Below are 27,347 nucleotides of genomic sequence, written 5' to 3' on the forward strand. Positions count from 1 at the left end.
CTGATGGCTGCTCAGTTAATTTTAGATCATGCTCAGGTTGAATTAAGATGGTCCCCCTCTGAATGCAGGTGCGCACACAGTGCCTTGATTCTGCCACCCGGAACAAAACTCATTCCGCACAGAGATGAAAAAAATTACAGTGACCACTGCCCCCTCCCCCCACCTATGGTTAACTGTGATGTTCTGATATGGCTTGATTCCATAATAATTTAAATCTTGTTAAACAATTATGGAAAAGACAGTCTTGGAAGGTGCAGGCAAACTCCATCAAAGTAGTTTAACAGTTACTGTGGCAAGACTTTTAAAATACAGCTGTATATATAGCTTTCTATTTTTCTTTTAATCAATAACATAAAATTTATTGATTTTAGAGGACTGGAGGGGGTGAGCCCTGACTTTTACCATCAAGTCTCCTATGTCGGATGGCTGGGAGATTTACAGCAGCCTCTCCTCCCCTTCATTTGCTGGCTGGGACAGCTTAGACCAGTAGAGCTCTGCTGTCTTGACTGGGAGCCTTCCCTTCCTAAGTGCCTGGCTTTTACCACCTGTAGGCACTGATTACACCAGCCCTGACCAGAGTCCTTTGTGAGAGGAGGGATTCTGGTGGCTTTTAAAGAAGGGGAAGAAGAAGAAGCTCTCTGAGGAGACGAGGAAGCTCTTTGTATATTTGAAATGTGCTATATTACTACCCCTCTTGTAAGGGATTAAGGATGGAGATAAGGCTGAGAGAGATAATTTTGCCTGATGTAGTCTAATGGCTCACATACTGCACAATTTGATGCCCATTATTTTCAATGGTTACCCCATTGCACAAGACCTCCATTCTTTCCAGTAGGTGTCCTGTGGCGCAACTGCTTTTGCACAACTTTGTGGTGCAGCAGAGCTGTCTTAGTGCACTACTCTGTCAACAGTGTTGGCACACATGCAGTAGCATGGGCAGTGCCCCAACTCCCTGCACTGCATTGTGCTGTGTGTGAGCCCCTACACTTGTGTGTATAACATTCAAACTAGTGACTTCCTGACTCACAATTCACACTCCTGGCTCTGTAGCTCTCTTACCTGATAGATATGTTAGACAGGCCAGAGAAGAAAGGTTGTTAGTAGAGCAAGCCAAGGTTGCAAATATTATATATGGGGTGTGAAACCAGGACACCCAATAGCTAGTATTTATTTATTTATTCAATTTTTATACCACCTTTCATAAAGCATCCCAAGGCGGTTTACAAAATTTGAAATACAGTAAAATTCCTTTAAAATCCTTAAAAAAAACAAAAAACCACCATAAAAAGGACAACAGAAGCAGGAATGCTGAGAGGCCGGGCAACCTAAGGGATAAAAGCCTGAACAAATAAAAAGGTATTTAGTTGTTGTTTAAAAGCAGCCACAGATGTTAAAAAGAAAAGTAGGCATTCACTGTGAGAGCATTCCAGAGCCTGGGGGCAACAACAGAGAAGACTCTGTGCCACATGCACAACTATTTAGCCTCTCTCAATGGCACATGGAGCGAAGGCCCTTCTGACAATCTATTTGGGTGGGCAGAAACCCTTGGGACAGGTGGTCCCTCGGGTATCCAGGACCCAAATGGTTAAGGGTTTTAAAGGCAATAACCAGCACCTTGAATTGGATCTGGAAACAAATTGGCAGCCAGTGCAGCTCTTTCAAAATAGGTGTAATATGCTCTCAGCAAGCAGTTCCAGAGAGATCCCCAGCAGCTGATTCTGCACCAATGGAAGTTTCTGGATATTCTTTCAAGGGCAGCTTCATGTAAAGCACATTGCAGTAACCCAGCTGCAATGTGACTAAGTCATGGGTAACCGTGCAAATCTGCCTGCTTGAGAAATAATTTTAATAATTTTTTAATTTTTTTTTAAAAAAAGCTCGCTACTTGTATTAAATTTGATCTCTCCAGGTGTGATTGGGAAGACAAAGCTGGGAAGCAGAGAGAGATGGCAGCAATTCAAGCTTGGATATCCCATGGCACCCTGGCTATAGACTTGGTCTTTTATGCCTTAACGATATCTGAGGGACTGCCTGCTCCCGAGGGTTGCTGCCTGCTTGACGAGGTCATCTGAGGGGGCTCTGCTCTGGGTGCCAACAATGAGGGAGGCTCAATTGTTGTGCACGTGGAACAGGGCTTTCTCTGTTGCTGTCCCCAGACTTGGGAATGCTCTCCCAGTGGCTATTCACTCCTCGATCTCCATCACAGCTTTTAGAAAGCATGTTAAATCCTGGCTTTTTACCCAGGCTTTTATATGATTGTCTCTGCTGCTGCTTTTTGTATTTTGTACTGTTTTTTTATGCTGTGTTTTAAAATTTTTATCAGATTTGTTTTATATTTTTAGCTTAATATTTTAATTGTCTTTTTTGCAATCTTATTTTTAAATTTTGCTGTAAACTTTTGAAACGCGGGATATAAATTTAACAAATAAATTGTTAAAACCTTTTAAATAAATAAATAAATTTGTCACAGTCACCTGATGGACAGGGATTCATACTGAAAATGATAGAGCTATGTAATATAGCACTGCTTAGCCAGGCCTGCTCAACTTAGCCCCTCCAGCTGTTTTTGGACTACAACTTCCATAATCCCCAGCCACAGTGGCCAATAGCCAGGGATTATGGGAATTGTAGGCCAACATCTGCAGGAGGGCTGAAGTTGAGCAGCCCTGGTCTAAGCAGACATTTTTGTTTGTTTGTATACCATGGGGTGACCATGGTATAGCCAAAGCTGTAGGTTTCAGGCTCAGCCTCCCCGTCTCCTGCCCTCATTATCCAACTTGAAACTACTTGTAAAAGGGATTAGATGTATGTTTGAGAACTGAGAATATCTTGCCGTGTAGTCACCATCTTATTTATTTATGTAGGCAGTTGTCTGATTTGTGCTGATTCAATCACATAGATTCAGTGGTGCTATGTGTGTGTGTTCACAATTGTGATTACACAAGCAATCCACCTCTCTTGAATTGCTTATAGGAAATAAGTGGATCCAGGCCTTCTATTAATGTCATGATTCAGCTAGGTGAGTGGATAAACAAAAAGCAAATACTATCAGAAATGAAACTTTCAGCACCCATAAATACATATGAGCCCCTGGTGGCGCAGTGGTAAAACTGCCGCCCTGTAACCAGAAGGTTACAAGTTCGATCCTGACCAGGGGCTCAAGGTTGACTCAGCCTTCCATTCTTCTGAGGTCGGTAAAATGAGTACCCAGAATGTTGGGGGCAATATGCTAAATCATTGTAAACCACTTAGAGAGCTTCGGCTATAGAGCGGTATATAAATGTAAGTGCTATTGCTATTGCTATTGTTTCTGATAACATTTCAGAACAAATGAAGGCAAGAAGAGCTATGAGAGTTGCATATCCACTGACTCTGTGAGGCAGATATTACATAAACTGTAGTGCACTCTCTTCTCCCTCCAGAAAAATCTATATAAATTTACAGTTCCCGGATCTGTATTGATGAGCAGCATACAAAGTATCAGCAGGAATAGCATAACTCTTCTATGATGTAGCTGTGATATCTTTGGCCCAGAGGTTTCTCTTGCTGAAGAATTTGAAGCTGTAAGATAAGCATATCCAGTCCTAGGTTTATGTCCTCCTGTCCCTGTGGGATAGCTTCTCTCAACTTAAGCTGTTTTGTAAGTAGAGAGGATCCACAGGATCCTGCCTTTTCTCCCAAATGTGGTAAATGTGCAGCTCTCTAATATGCTACCTGATCATCTACAGGGAATCGGCATGTGATAGTGAGATTTATAGCCAATTCAGGTGGAACTTGGATGAACAAAAATGAATAATGTAGTCTATATACATGGGCTGAAAATCTCAAAACTGCTTGCACTGTGTGTGTATTTGAAGTCTACATTATCAGTTAGGACTTGAGGGAAGTGCTTTAAAGCTCTTAATTCATCCTGACAATGTTTAATGCAATATGGAAATCATATATTTTGGTTAATGACCTTTTAGTATGACAAGATTTGTGGGTGGCTTAAATCAGTTCTTTAGCTGTGATCCTTTTGCCCCCTTTCTTTTCAGATTAGGGAAGGCTAGACCTCTTGCATATCTTGCATAATCTTGAATTTGACTCTTGGTTTTTTGTAAGTCCAGATAAGAGTTTAATTGTCTCTGCCATATGTTCAACGTTTTGTCTTCAATCTTGATTGGGATCATTTGGAATAAATAGTTCATTTTTGGCAATATATTCATTTTAACCATTGATATCTTTCCTAACCTGGAAAGATTTAGCTTTTTCCATCTTTCTAAATTGGCTGTAATGCGTCTGTGATCCTATAGTGTTTCTTGCTAGTTGTATTGCAGCTTCACTTTGCACATGGCTTTCATTCACCAAGCAATACTCCTAGCAACCTTTACAATAGCATTTTGTGCATGGAATCAGCTGTACAATTGAACAGACTAAGGTTGCATAAGCAATGTTATCGCATAGTTCAGTACAGTTTGTGAAATAGCATCCTGATTATATTGTATCAAAGGAGAGTGCTTCTACATTTGGTCCTCCTGAGGAATACGTGAATTAAAAGATGAGTAAATCCAGGGCAGTAGAGAACGACGACAACAAAAAATCGTCTTAACAGAAGACTGTTTAGTCTGGAATTTGGCCTAACAGAAGACTTAGAATGAAATAGGATTAAAACAGATGTTTAAGATGTAAGGTCTTGGATCTTTCGGAACCTAGTGAAAATTCATGATTGTGGGCTAAGATTCTAAATAACTTCTGTTGTTCTATTTGTGACACACTGCCTATAATTCTTTAGACTACACTGCATAAGACCAGTAGGTACTCAACCTGAATGTGTGCTTAAAATTTAATAGTGGACAGAGTCATCAGCTGGCTTAGTGTTTGACTATTACTTCCGCAGGGCTGATTTTGTTAAACACGCAGTACCATTTTGACAGTTTTAATGTGGCAATTTGTAGCTATCAAAGTACAGGATTGCCAGCTCTTGATCCAAATAGTTCTCTTGTCCTTTGATAGCTTTGTGTTGAGATGACATCTGGCAGCTGCAGCTTGCCTCACCAGTGTTGCAGGGATGGTAGAATCAGCAGCTGTTCAAGGCAGAGGAACAACATTCATTCAAGGCATTGGTGACCTTTTTACTGTGTTGCTTGTTGACCTGCCATTTACAGAACATGTTGCAGTCATCATGCATTGGTAATCCTGAAAGCCTCAATCAATTGAAGTGGCAGTTATCAATGGAAGCTTATCACATACCACTTTGCCTTTTCCAGCCAGGCATTGCTATTAGCATGATAACAGCATGATAACTAGCCAGAATGATAACTTGGTTTCTCCCTCGAAGTAGGAGGTAACGGCTCACATAAGATTAACTTCTTCCACTTCACTCCCAATAGACAGGATATTTTTCAGGTAGCTTCAGGTACCATCCCCCTCTCCCAGCATGCTCCGATCTAACTCCCAGTTCCTTCCTGTCTTCACTTCTGGAAGGACACATTCTTAAGGGCTCCTGCTCTTTTCCTTTCTACTTTCTTCTCTTTTAACTCGGTGAGCTTCTTCCTTTCTGCATGGATCTTTCACAGGCAGGGGACACCTTCGCTTTCACACCTTCCCTTTTGGAGGGCCTGGGGGCGGGGGAGGACAGAGGCAGAACAACGTTAAAGAAAGCGGTTAAGCAGCGCCACCATATTTCCACCTCCCCACATTGGCAGAGCAGCGATGGAGGAAAGGGGCCACCAAGAAAGGGCATGAAGGGGACAGAGCCAAACTTCAGTCTCCCCTGCCTGCCGCTTTTTGGCAAGGCAAGAGAATATTAATTCAGGCTGCTTGCAACCATTTGCTTTCATTGCAACAGCCAGGGAACAGGGCTACCACGTGGATTTCAATCCAACGGGGTGGGGGGACCATGCTTCTTCCCCTCCCGACAGCAGCCCAGTCCTTCCCGACCCCCAAGGTTCCTTCTTTGGGCCCCTCTTGGCCCATGCCCCCACATGCCCCTGCACTGCCCAGCCTTTTGATCAGCCCGGGAGTGGCGCTGATGCTGCAGGCACACTCCCCCGAAAGAGTCAGTTGCCGCTCAGCTGGTGAGCAACATGGGCCAGGCTCCCTGCAGCTGAGCTACCACTCAGCTGACGAGCAGCACTGGTTCAGATTGCGGCGGCGCCATGCAGCCCAACACAGCCTCTGATGCAGCTGCTGCTCAGCTAATGGGCAACGCTCGCTCAGCGAGCCACTCCGACTTGCAGCAAGGAGTAGCTCCCGATGGCCACCCCACCCCACCACCACAGCAGGCAACAAACCTGGCAGCCCCACCACTGCAATCTCCAGTGCGGGAGAGCTTGTCGGGTGGCGCAGGTGCAGCAAGGCAGCTCAGGAGTGCCTGTGGGTATGTGCCCCAGCAGCAGCTCTGACAGCCAGGCCTCTGTACCAGCCTCAGTGCTGGTGGGAGAGGTCACACGATCTGCACCTGCCTCAGCAGTTGGGAAGGGCCTCTGTCATACTGCAGGGGGCAATGGGGAGCCGGCACTTGAGTGAAGCCTTCGGTCCCTCCAGGGCCAGATTAAGGGCAACTGATGCCCTAAGCACAGCTCAACAATGGTGCCCCCCCTCAGCCCCCTCCATTGCTTAACTGACAAGACATTAAGACACAAGCAAATTATTTACTTATACCTTAATATATTTATTTAAATTTTAAAAAGTTTTCTTCTAGATTTTTTAAAAGGTAAAATACAACAGTTCCACTTCCTATAATTTCTTATAAATAGCCACAACAGAAGGAATGATTGAGAAAAAAATTTCATCTTCAGGGTCAGACATCATAACATATGACCATCTTTTATGTGAAGTTTTATCAATATTTTGTACTGCTCTTTACAGTAATCTTTCACAAATCAATGACTTTTTACTTCAGATACATAGTTTAGCAGTTTCTCGAAACTTTAGTTGCTCACTGAGCCAAAGACAACTTTTTTTTACAATTCAGAGTAAAGTTGAACACGGCAGGGAGGCGATTGGACCATTAGACAATGAGGGAGTGCAAGGGATTATTAAGGAAGATACTGAAGTCGCAGAGAAGCTCAATGCGTTCTTTGTGTTCGTCTTCATGGTAGAGGATACTGAGCATATACCTATTCCTGAACAGTAGCATTTATTTGGACAGCTTGGATGCCAGGCCTGGTGTTCCAGATTTATAAAATTATAATATAAAACATTATATTTTAAAAAATGGATTTATAGCTTTATAGTGCCAAACTAAGTATACTAACTCTGGGGATGAAGTTGAGCTCGTAAAATTCCATAAAGATAATATTTATTATGTCTGAGCTTTTCTGAATATAGTATCTTGATACGGCAATTTGTTTCTGACTTATCTTGGCAGAACTGTACCTGCTGGGTTAGACTCCTGTTGAGATAATAACAACTCTATTATCTTCTCTGTCACTTATCAAAATTTGATAATTCCCGGAAAAGTGCTAGTAGATTCACCTAGTAGATAAGATCTGGTATAACTGGATCACATACAGAACAAAAGCCTTCAATTAATAAACTGTGAAATATAATTATAGCTGTTTTCATTACTTAAACATTCGTCTTTAATAGACTTTTTCCTTTTTCAGAAAAAAATGAGTATATTTTAACTATTATTGAGATCACTATTGAGTGTTAAAAATCTGCTGAGAACAATGATTAAAATATGCTATTCAGATCCCCTCCTCCAAAAACAAAAGTTTATCTTACAATTCTATTTTATAAGACAAGATTGGATTTTTACATTCTTTCACTTCACATGTAAGTATAATAAATCATTTAGCTTAGCATCATAAACACCTGAACTATACTTAAAGTTATTATTGGAAGTGATAATAATGCTGAAGTGAGAGTGAGAGACAAGTGGAGGGTGGAGAGAAAGAAAAAGGGCTTGTACATTATAAGGTGCGGGGAGTGATGGAATCCATTATACTTAGGAAAAGTATTTTATGTCCAGCAGCATTCACATTTATCATAACCTGATCAGGAATTTTTTAAAAAAACTAGCCCAGATATATGTAAGTAGGAAGCACACAGTTTAAACCTCCCATTCCACTCTTTCTCATTCTGCTAAAATAAAAACACCTTGGCTAAGCCTGTATGCAACATAGCTTATCCATTAATGTGATCATCTCCTCCAATTGTTTTTGAATTGTTTTTATATTGTTTTTAGCACTATGTTTTCAATTTTTATGTCTTTTAAAAGTTGTTGTACACCCAGAGCCTCTGGATGGGGCGGTTTATAAATGTAATAAATAATAATAATAATAATTATTATTTCAATCACATTTTGCAAGGAGGTAATATTGAACAATGGCTAACAACTGGGAAAACTCATCTCATCATGAAAGACCCAGCAAAAGGTGCAGTTCCAAGTAATTATAGACCAATGACCTGCCTGCCAACCATGTTCAAATGATTAACTGGAATAATAGCAGATGAAGTGATGCAACACTTATTAACTAACAAACAGCTTCCAGTTGAACAGAAAGGAAATTGCCCGAACACCAGAGGCACAAAAGACCAGCTGCTGATTGACAAAATGATTTTAGAAAATTGCAAGAGAAGAAAAACCAATCTAAGTGTTGCATGGATTGACTACAAGAAAGCCTTCGACTCATTGCCTCACACATGGATACTAAAATGTTTAGAAACAACTGGTGTCAGCAAAAACATTCAGATATTTATAAAAAAAAGCAATGAGCATGTGGAGTACACAGTTAACAATCAATGGCGAGACACTTGGACAGGTTAGCATTAGAAGAGGCATTTTCCAAGGGGACTCACTATCCCCTCTGTTGTTTGTAATTGCCATGACCCCACTTTTTCCACCGTAATCGGAGCCCATCCTCTACTTAGGGTAATTCCTTCATGCTATCAGAGTCGACAGAAAGTTGTCACAGCAGAGTTTTCATGGAGGCTAGTCCGATAGCTAATCTCCAGTCCCTTTTCCTGTCACTTTCAGGATCGGCAGCAGAGAGAGAGAGTTCCCGGGATCCTACACCTAATCACTCTTTTTTTCTATTCTCTATTATTCCATACCTTAGATTCTTACTGCTTCTTCAGGCGCTCAGAGCTATAGTCACTCAGAGCAAGGCTCCTTTCGCTAAATTCCTTTCAACTTTTTAAATCTCCCTCCTCTTTGTTTCACTGACCGAGCCAATGGAGTGCGCTCATGCCACCGCCGCCATCATCTTGGCTTCCTTCTCGGAGGGGGAATCAGTAGCTCCGATCGCCACCCTAGGAACGGGGGCGGATTCAGGAGCTGGGCAGCCAAGCAGCACAAAAAGAGCCACCCTTGCCACGGGGGCCGAGGCTGCACGGAAACGGAAGGCTAAAAAGTCAAAGAAAAAGGAGTGGCGAACGGCGGAGCAGCCGAAAGCTGCTGGAAGCCGCCGCAAGTCTTCCAAACTGCCGGTCACGCGGCTGAGTGAGCGCCTGCTTTTGCAGGCAGTTTGCCAGCAGTGGCAGCCATGCCGGATCCCGTCCCCAAGGCTACTAGCCCACCAGGGACCGGACCTGCTGGGGAAGGTGGCGGAAACAGTGACGGGCACCATGTTACCGCCCGCGATCGTGGCAGATGGGAAGAAGGGCAACAGAGCCCAAGAAAGACCCACGGCTGCAACGGAAGCTTGAGCTGCGGAGGTCCAGGGGCACACACACCCCTTATCGTGAGTAACCCCCCATTCGGGCAGGGAGAGGCAGAACCGCCCATTTCAGAGGAGGAGGCCACGTGGCTTAGGAACTTCATAGCCAGGGAATTTAAAACCCTTTTCCCTGCCCTGGCTGTGGTAGAAGGGACGTCTCCACCCCCACTGGGAGTGGGGCATGATAGAGACTCCTCATCCTCCCCAGATTCGGCTATTTACAGGGGCCCCATTCTGGAGGGAGAGAGAGGCCGCTTCATCCCTCAGGCACCCACATTCAGAAAGAGGAGACGCTACCGTTCCCCCTCATCCTCCCCCTCAGAGAATGAGGGTGCTCCCACCAAAAGAAGGTGTAGAAAATATCCTCCTACCACTCCAAGAATTCCAGCACCACAGGGTCCAGAGACAAGACCACCCACGACCCCACAGGGACCTGGGAGGGACCCGGTGGTGCCCCCTAACCCCATAGGGCCTGACAATCAGGACCACTCCTCGTCGGGGACAGAGAGATATCCGAAGAGAGGAGTTAACCCAGCAGATACCAAGCTCCTCCTGCCTCTTTACTCAGGCAGATTTTGAGGTTCTGCTGACGAAGGCATGGCGCACCATTAATGTGGTTGCCCCACTGGATACCCCAGAGGTCCGACAGGAGCTGGATCAGGAGCTTTTCCCTTCCACCTCCAATCCTACTCCTATAGTCCCTTTCCCACAGCTGTTCCTGACCATGCTCACAGCCGAATGGAACACACCCTTCTCGCACCGGTCCGTGTCACATTTTTATAACAAGCTGTACACGGTCCCGCAAGAGGTGGACGCCTTGCTAGCCCCTCCCGTGGTCGATGGCCCGATCTCACAACTGGTATTGGGAACCATACTGAGTAAAGAAGGAGATGAACAACTGAAGGCCCCTGAGGACAAGAAGTGTGAGTCACTGTTAAGAAAGGCTCATGAGGCCTCTGCCAATGTAGTTAGAGCAGCAGCGGCAAATTCTATATTTGCCAGGGCATCAGTCCTCTGGGCCGAGGAACTGATCAAGATGGTTCTGCCGGAGAACACCAAATTGAGGCAAGGCCTTAGCGTTCATGGCGGATTCCAGTCTAGATTGCATCCAGCAAGCTTCGAGAGCCATGGTGTCAGCGGTGGCACTCAGATGCTGTCTATGGCTGAAGCACTGGAAGGTGGATTCCAAGTCCAAACTCAATCTGGCTTCAACCCCATTTAAGGGGACGAAGTTGTTCGGGGATTCACTAGAACCCATACTAGTGGACACCAAAGACAAGAAAAAGGTGATGCCATCATCCAGGATGGAAGGTCAGAGGCCATCCAGGGCAGGGGCACACACGCAATATTCTCGCACTCCTTTCAGACAGTCAAGCTACTCGTCGGGCAGTTCCTTTTGGGACTATCGGCAGTACACCCAGAGGCTAGCTGGCCATCCCCATTGGCAACAGCGGCAGAGGGGAGGACCCCGTCAACCCTCCAACAAACAATTTCAAGCACCCGCCTTCCAACATCACAAGCAATGACGTGGTGCCGGTGGGAGGCAGGCTTCAAAGTTTCCAAGAAGCCTGGGCCATGGCCACCTCCGACCAGTGGGTTCTCCGGACGGTCTCACACGGCCTTACCCTGGAGTTCTCCTCCCCACCCCCGACAGCTTCCGCCTCATGCCCATGCCCAAGAATGCAGAAAAGAGAAGACTAATGGCACAGGCCATACACCATCTCCTCAAGATCAGAGCGATAGAGCATATGCCGAGGACGGACGCTGGGCGCGGCGTATACTCACTGCTGTTTTTGGTTCCCAAGAAAGACGGATCTTGGAGAGCAGTCCTCAACCTAAAGCCCCTGAACCACTACATCAGGAAATGCACGTTCTGGATGGAGACACTCAGAACACTCAAGCAAGTGGTGAGAGACGGAGAATTCTTGGCATCAGTGGACCTGTTAGAGGCCTACCTCCACATCCTGATTCACCCACAGCACCGGCGCTTCCTCAGGTTTGCCTTCGACAACCAGGTGTACCAATACCAGGTGATGCCCTTCGGCCCGTCCTCGGCACCCAGAGTGTTCACAAAGATCATGGTAGCCCTAATTGCCCACATCAGAGCCAGAGGTGTGCATGTTCACCCGTATTTGGATGATCTTCTTCTTCGATTGCACTCACTATCAAGGGCCAGGGAGGATGTCTGGAAGACACTGGAGCTTCTAGCCACACACGGCTTCGTGGTAAACCAGAAGAAGAGTCACCTGTTACCCACACAAAGGCTCCAACATCTGGGAACGATCTTCGACACGGCCAAGGGTTACATTTACTTAGCCCCAGAAAGGAAGATCTTCCAGCTCATATCTTCAGTACTGGAAACACACTCCTGCCAGGTCATGACACTGGCAACTCTACTGGGGTCCATGACAGCGTGCATAGAATGCACCCCCTGGGCCAGGTGGCACTCACGCAGTCTACAGTGGTTCCTGCGTCCTTACCAGGACAGCATCGCGACACGCGCTCAGATCCACATCCAGATCCTGCTCACAGTTCGGGTATCACTGAATTGGTGGAGATCCAGGGCCCTTTCCAGAGGCCGCCCATTCAACATTTCCAACAGGCTAACAATAACAACAGATGCAAGTCTGGAAGGATGGGGAGCGCACGGGACGAGGTCCAGACAACTGATGCAGGAGTCAGCCAGACTCTTCACATGGGCAGAAAGAAACCTACTCTCCATAACAGCAGAGCACCTCAGCGGCACCTCAAACCGCAGGGCGGACTGGCTCAGCAGGAGACAAGTAGATGCAGCGGAATGGGCCTTGAACCAGGAAATCTTCGAGAGAATGACCATCGCCTTAGGCTGACCAGAGGTGGACCTCTTCGCCACATGCGAAAACAGGAAGGTGTAACGCTTCATGACACGCTTCTATCACCCCAGAGCAGAGGGGACAGATGCCGAAGGGACTGCTCTATGCGTTTCCCGCAACAGCGATAATCACCAGAGTGATCCAGAAGACACGGCACGAGGCGGCCGACGTCATCCTAATTGCTCCCTGGTGGCCACGTCAACCGTGGTTCGCCGACCTACTCATAATGTCAGTACTACCGCCCTGGCCCCTTCCGAGGAGACCAGACCTACTGTCCCAGGAACCGGTCCTCCATCCCGACCCAGACTGGCTCCAGCTCTACGCCTGGACATTTAGCGGGAAGTGCTAGTGGATCTTGGGTACGACCACAAGGTTCAGACGACGATCCTAGCATCCAGGTGCGCTTCCACCAACAGAATTTACCAAACAACCTGGAAGACTTTCGCGCTATGGTGCAGGAGGAAGGGAATTTCACCCACTACAGCAAAGGTTCAGGAGGTTCTCCTGTTCTTACAAGACGGACTGGACCAGGTCTGCGACCTAAAACACTACGTAGACAAATCTCAACCTTAGCCTCCATACTGGAACTAAATTCAAAAGGCTCTTTTCTTCTTCACCCCCATATCAGACGTTTCCTAAGAGGGGCTTCGAGCTTGGTTCCTCCTCCGTTACCAAGATTCCCATCATGGGACCTGAACAAAGTCCTGAATGCACTTACAAGGTCGCCATTCGAACCCCTAAAGGAGGCATCGCTCAGAGTACTCACAGGCAAAGTGCTATTCCTGGTGGCTATCACCTCCGCGCGCAGGGTGTCCGAACTTAGAGCGCTTTCCGTACGTAGGGAACTGTGCATTTTTCAGGAAGAAGCAGTGATTCTGTACTTAGATCCTACCTTCCTGCCCAAGGTGAACTTGATATTCCACAGATCACAGCCTGTAATACTCCCCTCCTTCTGTCCTAAGCCATCACACCCAAGGGAGAGGGAATGGCATCGCCTGGACGTCAGGAGGGCTTTACGCACATACATCAGGAGCACAAGGACCTTTCGCAAGATGGAGTCCCTCTTCGTATCTTACAACCCCTCTACCATGGGGAAAAAGGTGTCAAAGGCTACCTTGGTGAGATGGATACGCGACACCATCATACTGGCTTACAATACTTTAGAAATCCTGGTGCCACGGGGCATTACAGCACACTCCACGAGAAGTGCAGCGACCTCGGCAGCGTTCTTGGCTTGAGCATCACTTCGAACTATCTGTCAGGCAGCAACGTGGACCTCTGTCAACCCATTTATAAAACACTACAAGATCTCAGCCTTCCATGAGGAGCAGGCTGCCTTTGGCCGAACCGTCCTCCAACTGGTGGTCTAGCATCTTTTTACGAGACTTCCGCGACCCACCCATACAATACTTACTGTTCATCCGGCTTGGGTATGTCCCTAAGTAGAGGATGGGCTCCGATTACGGTGGAAAAAGGAACGTTGGGTCTTACCTGTGAAGGGTCCTTTTTCACCGTAATCGGAGCCCATCCGTCCCGGCCCGCAGAAGCCTACTGGTGTAATAACATTAACAATAAAACATTAATGCTTTCCATTCTCCATTAGGGGAGGGAAGAATTCTGTAACAGGTGGGTCAGCAACGGAAGAGGTCAATAACAAATAGGTAAACAGTAACAACAACAAGAATTGGGACAACACGGCGTGAAGGTGTATATGAGAACATAGATCGTGGATATGTGTCATTAGTAGATTATTGAGATGTGTTATTAGTATTAGTAGATATTAGTAGATACTAGTCCGATACAAGAACCAATAGATGGCGTCACGCGGATGGGCTTATCTGGTGGTAGCGGGTGATCTTCACCTAACATGTACTTATCTTTAACCTCAAAACAGAGCTCGCTCTCTCCGTAGTTTTCACAGCATCCTTCAGCACGACAATCGGAACTGGAGATTAGCTATCAGACTAGCCTCCAGGAAAAAAAATGCTGTGACAACTTCCTGTCGACTCTGATAGCATGAAGGAATTACCCCAAGTAGAGGATGGGCTCCGATTACGGTGAAAAAGGACCCTTCACAGGTAAGACCCAATGTTCCTTTCACAAATACTAAACAAAACTGGCCTCAGATACCAAACATTTAAAACATCAAGTCAAATCAACTATCTGCTGTACATGGACGATCTGATGTTGTATGGAAAGTCCCAGTCAGAAATTTAATCACTGCTAAACAATGTCCGTATATTCAGTAGCGATATAACAATGGAGTTTGGACTAGACAAGTGTGCTGCATTAATAATGAACAGAGGGAAAATAACAAAAACAGAAGGAATAGAACTGCCCAATGGAAGCAAGTTCAAGAACCTGGAAGAGAAAGAACCTTACAAATACTTGGGCATTCTCCAGGCTGATGATATTGCACACACTGAAGTTAAAAGAAAAATTGGAAGTGAATACATGAGGAGAGTTAGAAAAATCCTAAAGTCCAAACTCATGGTGGGAACACCATACAAGCCATAAACACCTGGGCTAGACCTGTAATCAGATACACTGCAGGAATAATAGACTGGACCCAGGCAGAGCTAGAGACTCTGGATCGTAAGACCAGGAAAATAATGTCCATCAATCATGCTCTGCACCCCCACAGTGATGTAGATAGGCTATACTTTCCTCGCAGATCAGGTGGAAGAGGAATGCTGCAAGTCCATCAAACAGTAGAGGAGGAGAAAAGAGGCCTTGAAGAATATATCAAGGACAGTGAAGAAGATGCACTTCAAATGGTCAATAACGAGAAACTATTCAATACCAATGAAAGAAAGCAGGCCTACAAGAAAGAGCAAGTCAAGAACCGAGCAGAAAAATGGAAGAAGAAGCCACTGCATGGTCAATATTTGCACAATATAAGTGGGAAATCAGACATCACCAAGACCTGGCAATAGCAACTTGAAGAAAGAAACAGAAGGTTTAATACTGGCTGCACAAGAACAGAACAAATGCAATAAGAGCCAAAGTCGAAAAATCCACAACAAACAGAAAGTGCCGCCTTTGTAAAGAAGCAGATGAAACAGTCAAAAAATCCACAACAAACAGCAAGTGTCCCTTTGTAAAGAAGCTGATGAAACCTAATCAGCTGTTGTAAAAAGATCACACAGACTGACTATAAACAAAGGCATGACAAGGTAGCAGGGATGATACACTGGAACATCTGCAAAAAATACAAGCTACCTGTAGCCAAACATTGGTGGGACCATAAAATTGAAAAGGTTGTTGAAAATGAAGATGTAAAAATATTATGGGACTTCCGACTACAAACAGACAAACATCTGCCACACAATACAACAGATAGAACTGTAGTCGAGAAGAAAGAAAAACAAGTTAAAATAATCGACATACCAATACCAGGGGATAGCAGAATAGAAGAAAAAGAAATAGAAAAAAATCACCAAATACAAAGATCTACAAATTGAAATTGAAAGGCTGTGGCAGAAGAAGACCAAAATAATCCCAGTGGTAATTGGCACCCTGGGTGCAGTTCCAAAAGACCTTGAAGAGCACCTCAACACCATAGGGGCCACAGAAATCACCATCAGCCAATTACAAAAAGCAGCTTTACTGGGAACAGCCTATATTGTGTGACAATATCTATAACAACAGCAACAACATTGACAATAAAATTCAGCCATTCCAGGTCTTTGGGAAGGACTTGCTGTCTGGATAAAACAAACCAGTCAATAACACCTGTCTGCCTGTGCAAATAAATAAATAAATAGTCCACATTGGGGCAAAATAATAAGGCCAAAATCAAGGAATTGTTTAAAAATATTCAGGTAATATCAGCTAACAACAACAGTTTTTCCCCCCAGGGATTTCCAGAAAAAAGCGGACTCTTCCTTATTTGTTTTCAAGACTCTCTTTATGCATTTATACATTTTTATCTTTTCCAAGATGCCCCCCCCCACTCCTGCCATTCTTCCCCCACCCCTTGTGGAACAAACAAAAGCAAACTGCCTTTCAAATGCACACATCAGGCACCTACAAGTTTTCAAGCTGAGAAGAAACACATAAATGCAATGGAGATTTTCAAGGGTTTTGTTTTACTTTTCTTGAGGGAGGCAAGCCAAGCCAGTGTCCACCTTTCAGCTGCTCCTGGCCTTGGCTTGCTCGCTCTGCAATAATTGCATTCAAATGCCAAGTGCGAGCAGCACAAGAAGCAGGTGACCCAGTTAGGCTCTTGCTGGGAAAGAGCAGAGCAAGACTCTTCCTTACCGGCTTTCCTCTTTCTCTCACTCTTCCTCACATGTGGGAGAGAGGAGTGGCTTACCCAGCCATGAAGGTTCTATTTGTCTTTCCCTCCAGGCATGTGATTGGAATGTGGCACAGTGTAAGAGGGGAAAGGAAGGAGCCAATTGGCTCCGCTTGATGCAGGGAAAAGGAAGAAATGGCTCACAGTCAGTGGTCCCTCTATCAAGGGCACTATCAAGGCAGTGTGTGCGCATCTGCATTTAGAACGGGGCCTTCCTGAGCGAGATCTAAAATGAACTGAGTGGACATCCAAAAACATGTGAGCGAGCGCATGCCTTAGAGGTAACAGTGCTCATGGGGGGGGGGGAGGTTCAGTTCACCTTTCCTCCTCTACCTGAGCTAATGTGATGGCGGAGGTGGGGGAAATGTAGTGGGGAGGGACAGGGAAAGGCAGCACGCATGAGCAGCAGTGCAATGTGACTGAACAGTTGCTAAAAAGAACTGGGGGGCTGGAGTTTTGTATACAACACACACACACACACACACACACACACACACACACACACACACACCCACCCCTTAGAGGGAATATAGATGCCAAAGACTGAACCTGGAACTTGTGCATGCAGAACATGTGCTCTGTTGAACTAGGGTGACTGATCTGTTTGGGAATAAACTCTTGGGAGAGTGTCAATAGTCTGATCTTTAAATGGGCACAGCATTGCTATTACTCTGAATGGGATGCACCCATGTTTGAGTTCTGTGGAGGCATCATTTGCAGCTGTACAAGCATCAGCTTTGCAGTGAGAAAGTGATATAAATCCTCTTTGAATTCAAAATCTGTATAGCAGTCCACTAAAGCTTGCTGCAGCTTGCTCTTTGTTCAGATGCATTAATACAAGTACTTTGTACTTAGATGTACATTTTTATATTTGTTTTACAGGAAGGATAATTGTCATACAAGTATAGTGTCACTTGATAACATCTTATTTATGGGTTGTCCTAGCAGATGACCTTCTCTGGGGTATAGAGAAGAAAGTGCAACTCGGTTGATTTTCCTGTAACTCTTGGTGACTTTTGATTCTGTAGTATCCTTCTGGCCCACTTTGCCAAAGCAGGACTGGAAAGCACTGGAGCTTGGTAGTTCAGCCCTTTCTGGAGGTTCAGTCTCAGAAGCTGGTATTTGGGCATTGCTGTTTTAGCCTGTAGAGATCTGTCTTGGGCCCTATGCTTTTTAGCATCTACCCAAAACTATCTTGGGAGAGGTTATCCAGAGGTTTGAGATGAGTGTCATTGGATGATACATAACTCTCCCTCTTATTTCCTGCAACTGATTCCAGGGAGGCAATGAAACCCTGAATCAGTGCTTGGAAGTGTTCTGAGATTAATGAGATTAATTAACTGAAGCTTAATTTGAATGATAGAGATTGTAAGGCTTTACACATGATCAATGTGCATAGCCAAAAGGGGTTCAGTGAGGAGAGCAGGTTCGATCCGCTCTCCCTGCAGACGATCACTTACCCCTCCTCGGGCAGGCGGATCATCCACCCAGATGAGCTACGGCTTGGCTCTGGTGCTCCTGCCTCTGACCACAGCTCGCCCAGCTGCAAGGCACTGCATGAGTGTGCCCACTACAGCTGCGAGCAGCTGCAGCTGATGCACAATTGCAGAAATGAGGAAGAATAGCAGAGCACTCACTCTGTTAAACTCCTTTAAGGGGGAGGGTATTTAGGTGGGCTTGCCGCCATGGAGCCACCAGGCTTACCCGCGAGCCCAGTGGTTCTTACGCACACTTTACCTTTACCCCTAAGAACTTTTAAATAAACCTTATTCTATTTTGAATTGTAACCTCTGTTCGTTTCTTTCCGCAACTGAAGCTTTGCACACATTTATTTTGAAGGTGGCTGCTCCATTCAAGCTTGCTAATCCCACCCCACCCCCAATCCTCCAGTCCAAAATGTAGCCAGAGGTACTTGCCATTTCCCCAGGAGCAGTTCCATTAACATATTCTTGTAAAGGTAAAGTGTGCCGTTGAGCCGGTGTCGACTCCTGGCGACCACTTGTACAAAACTTAAAGTCACATTTTTCTTTATTTGCAAGAAGTTAATAATATTTTCATAATGCTTAGGCAAGAGACCATTTTGCAAGAGCCCAACTTTGGCTGGTTCAGGTAATCTTATCTCTTGCTCTTCTAATTATTTCAACACTTCCAAGAAAGAGCCTATGTTTGCCTGTAGTTTTTCTCCTTTGAATCGTTTGTTGCACAATGTTAGCATGAGAGAGACTTGACTGGTCATAGTTTTTCTGTTGAAAATCCTCCTACAGTCTCTCCCACATCTCTCTTGTGGTTTTCTTCTATGTGATATATTGATTTATAACTTATAGCTAAGGAGATATGCCCCAAGGCCTGCATGTTTGCTGCACCCAATGCCTGCTGCTCTCTTCCGATCTCTAATTCTTCTTCCAGTACAAAAGACAGTCCAAGAGTATTTAGCCACATCTTTGCTCTAAATGACCAGTTTCTATAGTTTGTATCTCTACAGCCAGATGCATGTTTGTAGACCTGAAAGTAGCCATTTCTTCATAAACTTCTTGTTGCCTATTTTATTATTTCCAGCATTCTGGGCCTGTAATTCTGTATAGCAGAGTGTAACAGAGCGGAAACTGAGGCTTGTTAAGTTTATTGAACCAAGTTACTAAAGTTTATTACGAACTTAGTAAGACTTTTTATTAACAAATCATAAACAGTCCTTCTCTGTTCAGTAAGAAATACAAACTGACCAATCAGTCTACATAACTGATGATCGACATGAACATTCTAAACTTCATCTGCACTCTGAAGTGCTATAACCAGAGCTCTGGGGTGGAAAATTCTCAATTTCTAAAATTTCGATGGGGTCACTTGAAAAACCTTTGTGAGTAAGGGGAAGTTAATATGATGGAGATGTTTTTTGTTTTGTTTTTAAGAACAGCCCTGCTGGATCAGGCCCAAGGCCCATCTGGTCCAGCATCTCATCTCACACAGTGGCCCACTAGATGCTGCTGGAAGCCTACAGGCAGGAGTTGAGGGCATGCCCTCTCTCCTGCTGTTATTCCCCTGCAACTGGTACTCGGAGGCATCCTGCCTTTGAGGCTGGAGGTGGCATTTAGCCCTCTGACTAGTAGCCGATGATAGACCTCTCCTCCATGAAGTTATCCAAACCCTTCTTAAAACCATCCAGGTTGTTGGCTGTCACCACATCTTGTGGCAGAGAATTCCACAAGTTGATTATGCGTTGTGTGAAAAAGTACTTCCGTTTGTTGGTCCTAGATTTCCTGGCACTCAATTTCATGGGATGACCCCTGATTCTAGTGTTATGTGAGAAGGAGAAGAATTTCTCTCTATCCACTTTCTCCACACCATGCATGATTTTATAGACCTCTATCACGTCTATTATCTCCCTGCAGTCATATTTTTTTCTAAACTTAAAAGCCCCAGGTGTTGTAGCCTTGCCTCATAAGAAAGGTGCTCTAGGCCCCTGATCATCTTGGTTGCCCTCTTCTGCACCTTTTCCAGTTCTACTATGTCATTTTTAAAGATGTGGTGACCAGAATTGTATGCAGTACTCCAAGTGTGGTCACGCACTAGTTTTGTATAAGGCCATTATAATATTAGCCGTTTTATTTTCAATCCCCTTCCTAATGATCCCTAGCATGGAATTGGCCTTTTTCACAGCTGCTGCACATTGAGTTGAAACTTTTAATGAGCTGTCCACCACGACCCCAAGATCCCTCTCCTGGTCAGTCACCGACAGCTCAGGTCTCATCAGTGTATATTTGAAGTTCGGGTTTTTCGTCCCAGTGTGCATCACCTTGTACTTGCCAACATTTGAACTGCATTTGCCACTTTGTTGCCCACTCACCCAGATTGGAGAGATCCTTTTGGAGGTCCTCACAATCTGTTTTGGATTTCACTACCAGAAAGAGTTTGGTATCATCTGCAAATATGGCCACCTCGCTGCTTACCCCTGCTTCTAGATCATTTATGAATAAATTAAAAAGTACAGATCCCTGGGGCACCCAACTTCTTACTTCCCTCCATTGTGAAAACTCTCCATTTATACCTACCCTCTGTTTCCTCTCAACCAGTTAGCAATCCACACATGTACTTGTCCCCTTATCCCATGATTGCTAAGTTTCCTCAGGAGTCTTTGATGAAGAATTTTGTCAAAAGCTTTTTGTAAGTCCAGGTATACTATGTCAACTGGATCACCTTGATTCACACACTTGTTGACACTCTCAAAGAACTCCAAAAGGTTGGTGAGGCAAGATTTACCTTTGCGGAAGATATGCTGCTTCACTCCCAGCAGGGCCTGTTCTTCTATGTGCTTTACAATGTTATCCTTGAGGATGCTTTCCATCAATTTGCCTAGAACGGACATTAAACTAACCTAACCAGCCTATACTTTCCCAGATCACCCCTGGATCCTTTTTTGAAAATCGGTGTTACATTTGCTACTTTCCAGTTCTCCGGTAAAGAGCCTGATTGCAGGGATAAGTTATATATTTTAGCGAGGAGGTTGGCAATTTCACATTTGAGTTCTTTGAGGACTCTTGGATGGATGCCATCTGGCTCTGGCAATTTGTTAGTTTTCAGTTTTTCCATACAGTTTAGAACATCATCTCTTGTCACTTCTATCTGACTCATTTCTTTAGCCTCTATCCCCGAAAAGCCTGGTTCAAGAACAGGTATATGCTCAGTATCCTCTGCCGTGAAGACGGAGACAAAGAACTCATTGAGCTTCTCTGCAACCTCCATATCCTCCTTAGTAATCCCTTTCACTCCATTGTCTAATGGTCCAACCACCTCCCTGGCAGGTTTCCTGCTTCTGATGTATTTAAAGAAGTTTTTGTTATTTCCCCTTGATACTATTGGCTAAATGTTCCTCAAACTCTCTTTTTGCCTCCCTTATTGTCACCTTGCACTTATTTTGCCAGTTTGTGTTCCTTTCTGTTCTCTTCATTTGGGCATGCCTTCCAATTTTGGAAGGAATTCTTCTTCCCTTTTATGGCTTCCTTGATGGTACCTGTTAGCCATGCTGGCATCCTCCTGGACTTAGTGGTACCTTTCCTCTTTTTGGGTATACAATCTAACTGGGCTTCTAGTATTGTGGTTTTGAGTAAACTCCATGTACTCTGGAGCGAAGTGACTCTCCTGATTTTCCCTTTCAGCTTTCTTTTCACCATACTCCTCATTTTGGAGAAGTTTCCTCTTCTGAACTTCAAAATGTCCGTGTTAGATGTCCTTGGTGATTCTCTCCCTGCATGTATGCTGAATTTGATCACACTCTGGTCACTGTTCCCTAAAGGGTTGATGGCACTTGCATCACTCACCAGGCCCTGTGTGCTACTCAGAATTAAGTCCAAAGTTGCCTCCTCTCTGGTTGGTTCCAAGACCAACTGTTCTAGGGCACAGTCATTTTACTGTATAAATAGGAAAATAACATGCCAAATCAGATAGCAATCTAAAGTGATAGTCACACTAAGGCCTCAGAGTAACTGCTTGGAGAGTGGGCTATTTTATTTATTTATTTATTTATTTAATTTTTGCATTTTTATATCGCCTTTCGTTAAAAGATAGCCCCAAGGCGGTTTACAAAAGTTAAAAACATACAATAAAAACATCATGCTAAAAGTATAAAAACAGGCATAAAACAATACAACAAATAAAAAACACCAAGAAGCAGCATGTAAAAGCCTGGGTAAAAAGCCAAGTCTTTACAAGCTTTCTAAAAGCCGTGATGGAGTCCGAGGAACGAATGGCCACTGGGAGAGCATTCCAGAGTCTGGGGGCAGCAACAGAGAAGGCCCTGTCCCGCGTGCACGACAACCGAGCCTCTCTCATTGTCGGCACCCGGAGCAGGGCCCCCTCAGATGTCCTCATCAAGTGGGCAGCAACCCTTGGGAGCAGGCGGTCCCTCAAATACCCCGGGCCCAAACCGTTTAGGGCTTTAAAGGTCAAAACCAGCACCTTGAATTGGACCCAGAAACGAACCGGTAGCCAGTGCAGCTCTTTCAAAATGGGGGTGATATGTTCCAAACGGGCAGCTCTGGATAAAACCCTCGCTGCCGCATTTTGCACTAGCTGCAGTTTCCAGATATTCTTCAAGGGCCAGCCCCACGTAGAGCGCGTTACAGTAATCCAGCTGCGACGTGACTAAGGCGTGGGTAACCGTGGCCAGATCTGCCTTCTTGAGAAAGGGACGCAGCTGGCGCACCAGCCGAAGCCGTGCGAAGGCACCCCTGGCCACCGCCTCCACCTGAGCTTCCAAAAGCAGAGCCAGGTCCAGTAGTACCCCCAAGCTGCGTACTTGCTCCTTCAAGGGGAGTGCAACCCCATCCAGAACCGGTAAAATCTCCTCATCCCGATTGGCTCTCCTACTGACCAACAGTACCTCCGTCTTATCCGGATTCAATTTCAGTTTGTTAGCCCACATCCAACCCATCACGGCCTCCAGCCCCCGGTTCAGGACATCCACCGCCTCCCTAGGATCAGATGACAAGGAGAGATAGAGCTGAGTGTCATCCGCATATTGCTGACGACTCAGTCCAAATCCCTGGATGACCTCTCCCAGCAGCTTCATGTAGATGTTAAACAGCATGGGGGACAAGACCGAACCCTGCGGGACCCCAGAGGCCAACGGCCACGGGGCCGAGCAGTAGTTCCCCAGCACCACCTTCTGGACTCTCCCCTCAAGAAAGGACTGGAACCACTGCAACGCAGTGCCTCCGATTCCCATACTCGAGAGGCGGCCCAGAAGGATACCATGGTCGATGGTATCGAACGCCGCCGAGAGGTCCAGAAGAACCAACAGGGACGCACTCCCCCTGTCTAGTTCTCGGCGTAGGTCATCCACTAGAGCGACCAAGGCAGTCTCAGTCCCATACCTGGGGTGGAAGCCAGATTGAAAAGGGTCCAGATAATCCGTATCATCCAAGACCCTCTGCAGCTGGGACGCCACCACACGCTCTATCACCTTGCCCAAAAAGGGAAGGTTTTTCCCTTTTCCAAATTCCAAATAAGGAAGAAAGCCCAGGAGAATCAAATCCCTGTGGCCAAATCCAGAGTGACGGGCTGGGTTTACTGGACAACAACCTGTAGGGGAGGGGTGTGTGAGAACGTTTCCCTGGAGGCATCTGAGTGAGGTCTGATCAGCACAGCAACTACTGTAGGGAAAGAGGATACTGGAATTTTCTTACCTAGTAGTAAGTAGGAAGGACAGGGACCAGTTTAGCTAGACACATCAGATAATTTATTTTTGTTTAAGTGCTTGAATCTGACTGCATGGTTCTTGTAGTTCCTGGGGAAAGGTTTTAATTGAATGGAGGCAGCTATTGTTGATGCCTCTATAGTTCCCTTATCATCCAATTATTAATAAATCCTTGATGTTATAGATTGTTACTGCTTAGTGGGTCCTGCCCTAGTCACATGCTCTTGAAGGCATAAGACTGCTCAAGCCTTTCTTGTAAGGAGGGGTTTTCCATTTTACTCCCCCAGAATATTCCCTTGGAAGGGTGAATCTGCTCATATTAAAAAGTGGATGGTGACAGCTAGAGGAGGGATTTTGTATCACCCCCCCCCCTTTTCCATGGTTCCATGCACACCCCTACTGGGAGTATACCTCCCGGCATACTTCGCTCAGTCCTCCCAGGAACACCCCCCGCCAGCACAATGAGGCAGCATGGCAGGACCTGGGTGGGGTAGCATAGCAGGACCTGGGACCCTTACCAGCCTAGCCAAAATTGGTGGTAGGCATGATCCTGCCTCTAGTGCATTGCTATGAATATTTACATTCTATTTACATTTTATAATAAATAGGAAGCCACCTAATGGCATTGCGTGGAAATGGCTTGATTACCAACCCAGAGGTTGCCGGTTTGAATCTCAGCTGGTATATTTCCCAGACTATGGGAAACACCTATGTTGGGCAGCAGCGATATAGGAATATGCTGAAAGGCATCATCTCATACTGTGCAGGAGATGGCAATGGTAAACCCCTCCTGTATTCTACCAAAGACAACCCACAGGGCTCTGTGGGCGCCAGGAGTCGAAACCGACTCGACGGCACACTTTACCCTTACCTTTATAATCAATAGGACTTACTCTCAGATAACTACGCATAGGATCCCACTGAGCTCAAGGAACTTGGTTCCAAGCTAGCTTCTTCCCTTCCTCTCCAGCTCAGAGGGAAGGCTGCAGTTTCTTTAGCTGTGAGCCAGTTGCAATTGGAATGTCTGGTGATGTGCAGAGCTAAGCTTGGAGAGGGAAGGCTGTGGCTGCTTGTTTTGCAAGACAGCTCACAGCTGCCTTGGAATCACAATGCCAAAACAGACCTTTGCTATTCTCTGAACCTTGGAACTGATCGAGGGATGGATAATACCATCCCCCTCAGCTTCAAATTTGGGAGCTAATCTGAGACTCCCTTCCCTCACCAGTGGCTTTCTGAACATCCACCATGGTGACTACAGCCAGTGAAATTGTGGAAGCCTGGAAATAGCATGTACTAAGTGTACAGGTAGTTCTGTGGTGAGCTGTTCATCATTGGGATGAATACCACTGTAAATCCCCTCATACAAACTCTTCTCACTTTTCTTTTGTCGTGTTCCCTTTTCCAGTAGTATATGGCCTCTGGGGGTTTTGGAAAAGGGTTTTAATTGGTTGAAAATCACTCGCTTGCCCATTTCTTTTGTGAGTTGGGTGCCAAGTAGCACCCATCATGCCCCACTACACTTTTGTGCCCTAGGATCTACCCATGGGGAACAATGCAGTGTGTCAGATTTCCTCATTGTTCCATATGACTGGAACAAGATGCCCTGATAGAGTGCACACAAGTTCTGCATTGCAATTTGCAATGCATTTTGCAACCCTGCCTTGAAAAACACTGCAGAAGCACACAGTAAAAGAAAACCGGCCCCTCCCAACACAGAACACACATTTCAAACACAGTCCAAAAATGGCCAAAAAAAGAACCACTGACCCAGAATCCACTGTCAGCCACAGTGCCTGCTGAGTAGTAACATCATTGGCACAAGTTGTTCTCTCACACACAATTATGACTCCCTGCTTCCTAGCATTGCAACATTTGCCACAGCTGCCCCTTAGCAGCAAACATAGTCATAAGCTCAACCAGAGCACTTTCAGCCACATTTTGACTGAGTACGTCTTGCAATGCAGATTGCAGAGCAGACCAGAGCAGTGAGTGAAGCACAACAGTCTCAAGGCCAGACATGAAGCTCATCACAGCAATCACCAAGAAATATTACATACACATACACACAGAGAGAGAGAGAGAGCTGCCACTGTCCAATTTCTCTTCACAACCAAAAGAAACCATAGCCTGGAGGGAGGCAGGCACCCAAGTTCTGCCTTTCCCTCTCTGAGATCCAGCAAAACCAGATAGTTATAGCAGCAGTGGCACAGCATAATCTACCCAGTCCTGAAAAAACCACAAACACAACTCTTCCTTGCATCCTGATGTATTCTCATCAAGAGAGGCACACTGTAAGGACTCTGTCTGCCTCTCAGTCCCTCTGAATACATTTTGAAATTTCCTCCTTTTGTGTTTCCCTCCTTCCCTCCCCCTGCAGCCAATGGGGGCACAGTTACCCCTGACAGCACTTGATTTGTACAATAACAAGCCAACCATGAAGCAAAGAGATCACAAGCCAGTGCTAGAAAACCAATTAGCAGACCTCCAAAAGGGTGCTTGAAACATCCAAACATCTCTGTTTTGATTGAAATAGGGTTGTTTCATGTTGAGCTTGAAACAGGCCTTTTATTTAGAGGGTGTTTTGTTTTGAGCTTGAAACCCTCAAAACAGCCCATTCTGAGTCCAAACCTTTGATGTTGAAACGTTCTGCACATCCCTAATTTGATCATCACATGAATATAGTGAAAATGTTGTCTGAATCCTTCCAATACCACCATTATTTGTAATAGTAAATGCACCTAGACTTGTTAAAATGAAAATTGTTTCATTCTGGAAAAAGACAAGTTTCTGCAATTTACAGTAAAGTTAAAAATAGAAACCTTGTTTTACCTGTTCTTTTCTTTTTTAGATTTTCTCAAGTTACAAAAATTAAATGGCACCCTAATCACACAGAGCTAAAACCTCTGAAGATAAATGGCACAGTATTTGCCACAACTCTTCTAGAGAAGATGGCCCATTAGAGTTTTCAAGGAAGGGCATAGATCTCAAGATGGCAGCCCAGAGGATTCGTGCTGCTAATGCCAGCGGCCTCCCACGATGCAAGTCTGAGGGGACACTAATTGATCTGAGTGAAGAATATCCAGAAACCAGCTTCAGTTCTGTCAAAGGTGAGTGTTTTCTCTGTGAGAGGACCCACAACATTAGCCAAAACCTATGTCTACAGGAGAGGGGCTCCATAGCATATCATGTGGCTGAGTGAAAAAGGATGAGACTCATTTAAGACATCAAGCTCTACTGTGGTTTGTGCTAACCATAATTTAGAACCCAGACTATGGCTTCAGCTTCCAAACACATATCAGACAAACTCTGGTTTCGAATTGCTTGGCATTTTCTGCTCAGCACCCCAAACTCTCAGTGCT

At 45.3% G+C, this 27,347-nt stretch overlaps 1 protein-coding gene across 8 annotated transcripts in view; it reads left to right on the forward strand.

Annotated features, from left to right (window-relative positions):
- The window catches only part of SH3BP4 (SH3 domain binding protein 4), an 81,867-nt gene that overhangs the window by 7,735 nt on the left and 46,785 nt on the right, over positions 1-27,347 (forward strand). For 5 of the 8 annotated variants that reach the window (XM_053283195.1, XM_053283194.1, XM_053283198.1 and 2 more), the window contains exon 2: positions 26,837-27,095. The exons of 1 other annotated variant lie outside the window; for it this stretch is intronic. In XM_053283195.1, coding sequence (XP_053139170.1) covers positions 26,978-27,095 — 118 coding nt within the window. In that variant the 5' untranslated portion in view covers positions 26,837-26,977. Of the gene's footprint in view, positions 1-26,836; positions 27,096-27,347 lie in introns of those variants that run through there. 2 more of the 8 variants (XM_053283200.1, XM_053283201.1) reach the window with 1 other exon arrangement.

This window comes from Hemicordylus capensis, chromosome 1 (genome assembly GCF_027244095.1).
Source record: "Hemicordylus capensis ecotype Gifberg chromosome 1, rHemCap1.1.pri, whole genome shotgun sequence".
NCBI lineage: Eukaryota > Metazoa > Chordata > Lepidosauria > Squamata > Cordylidae > Hemicordylus > Hemicordylus capensis.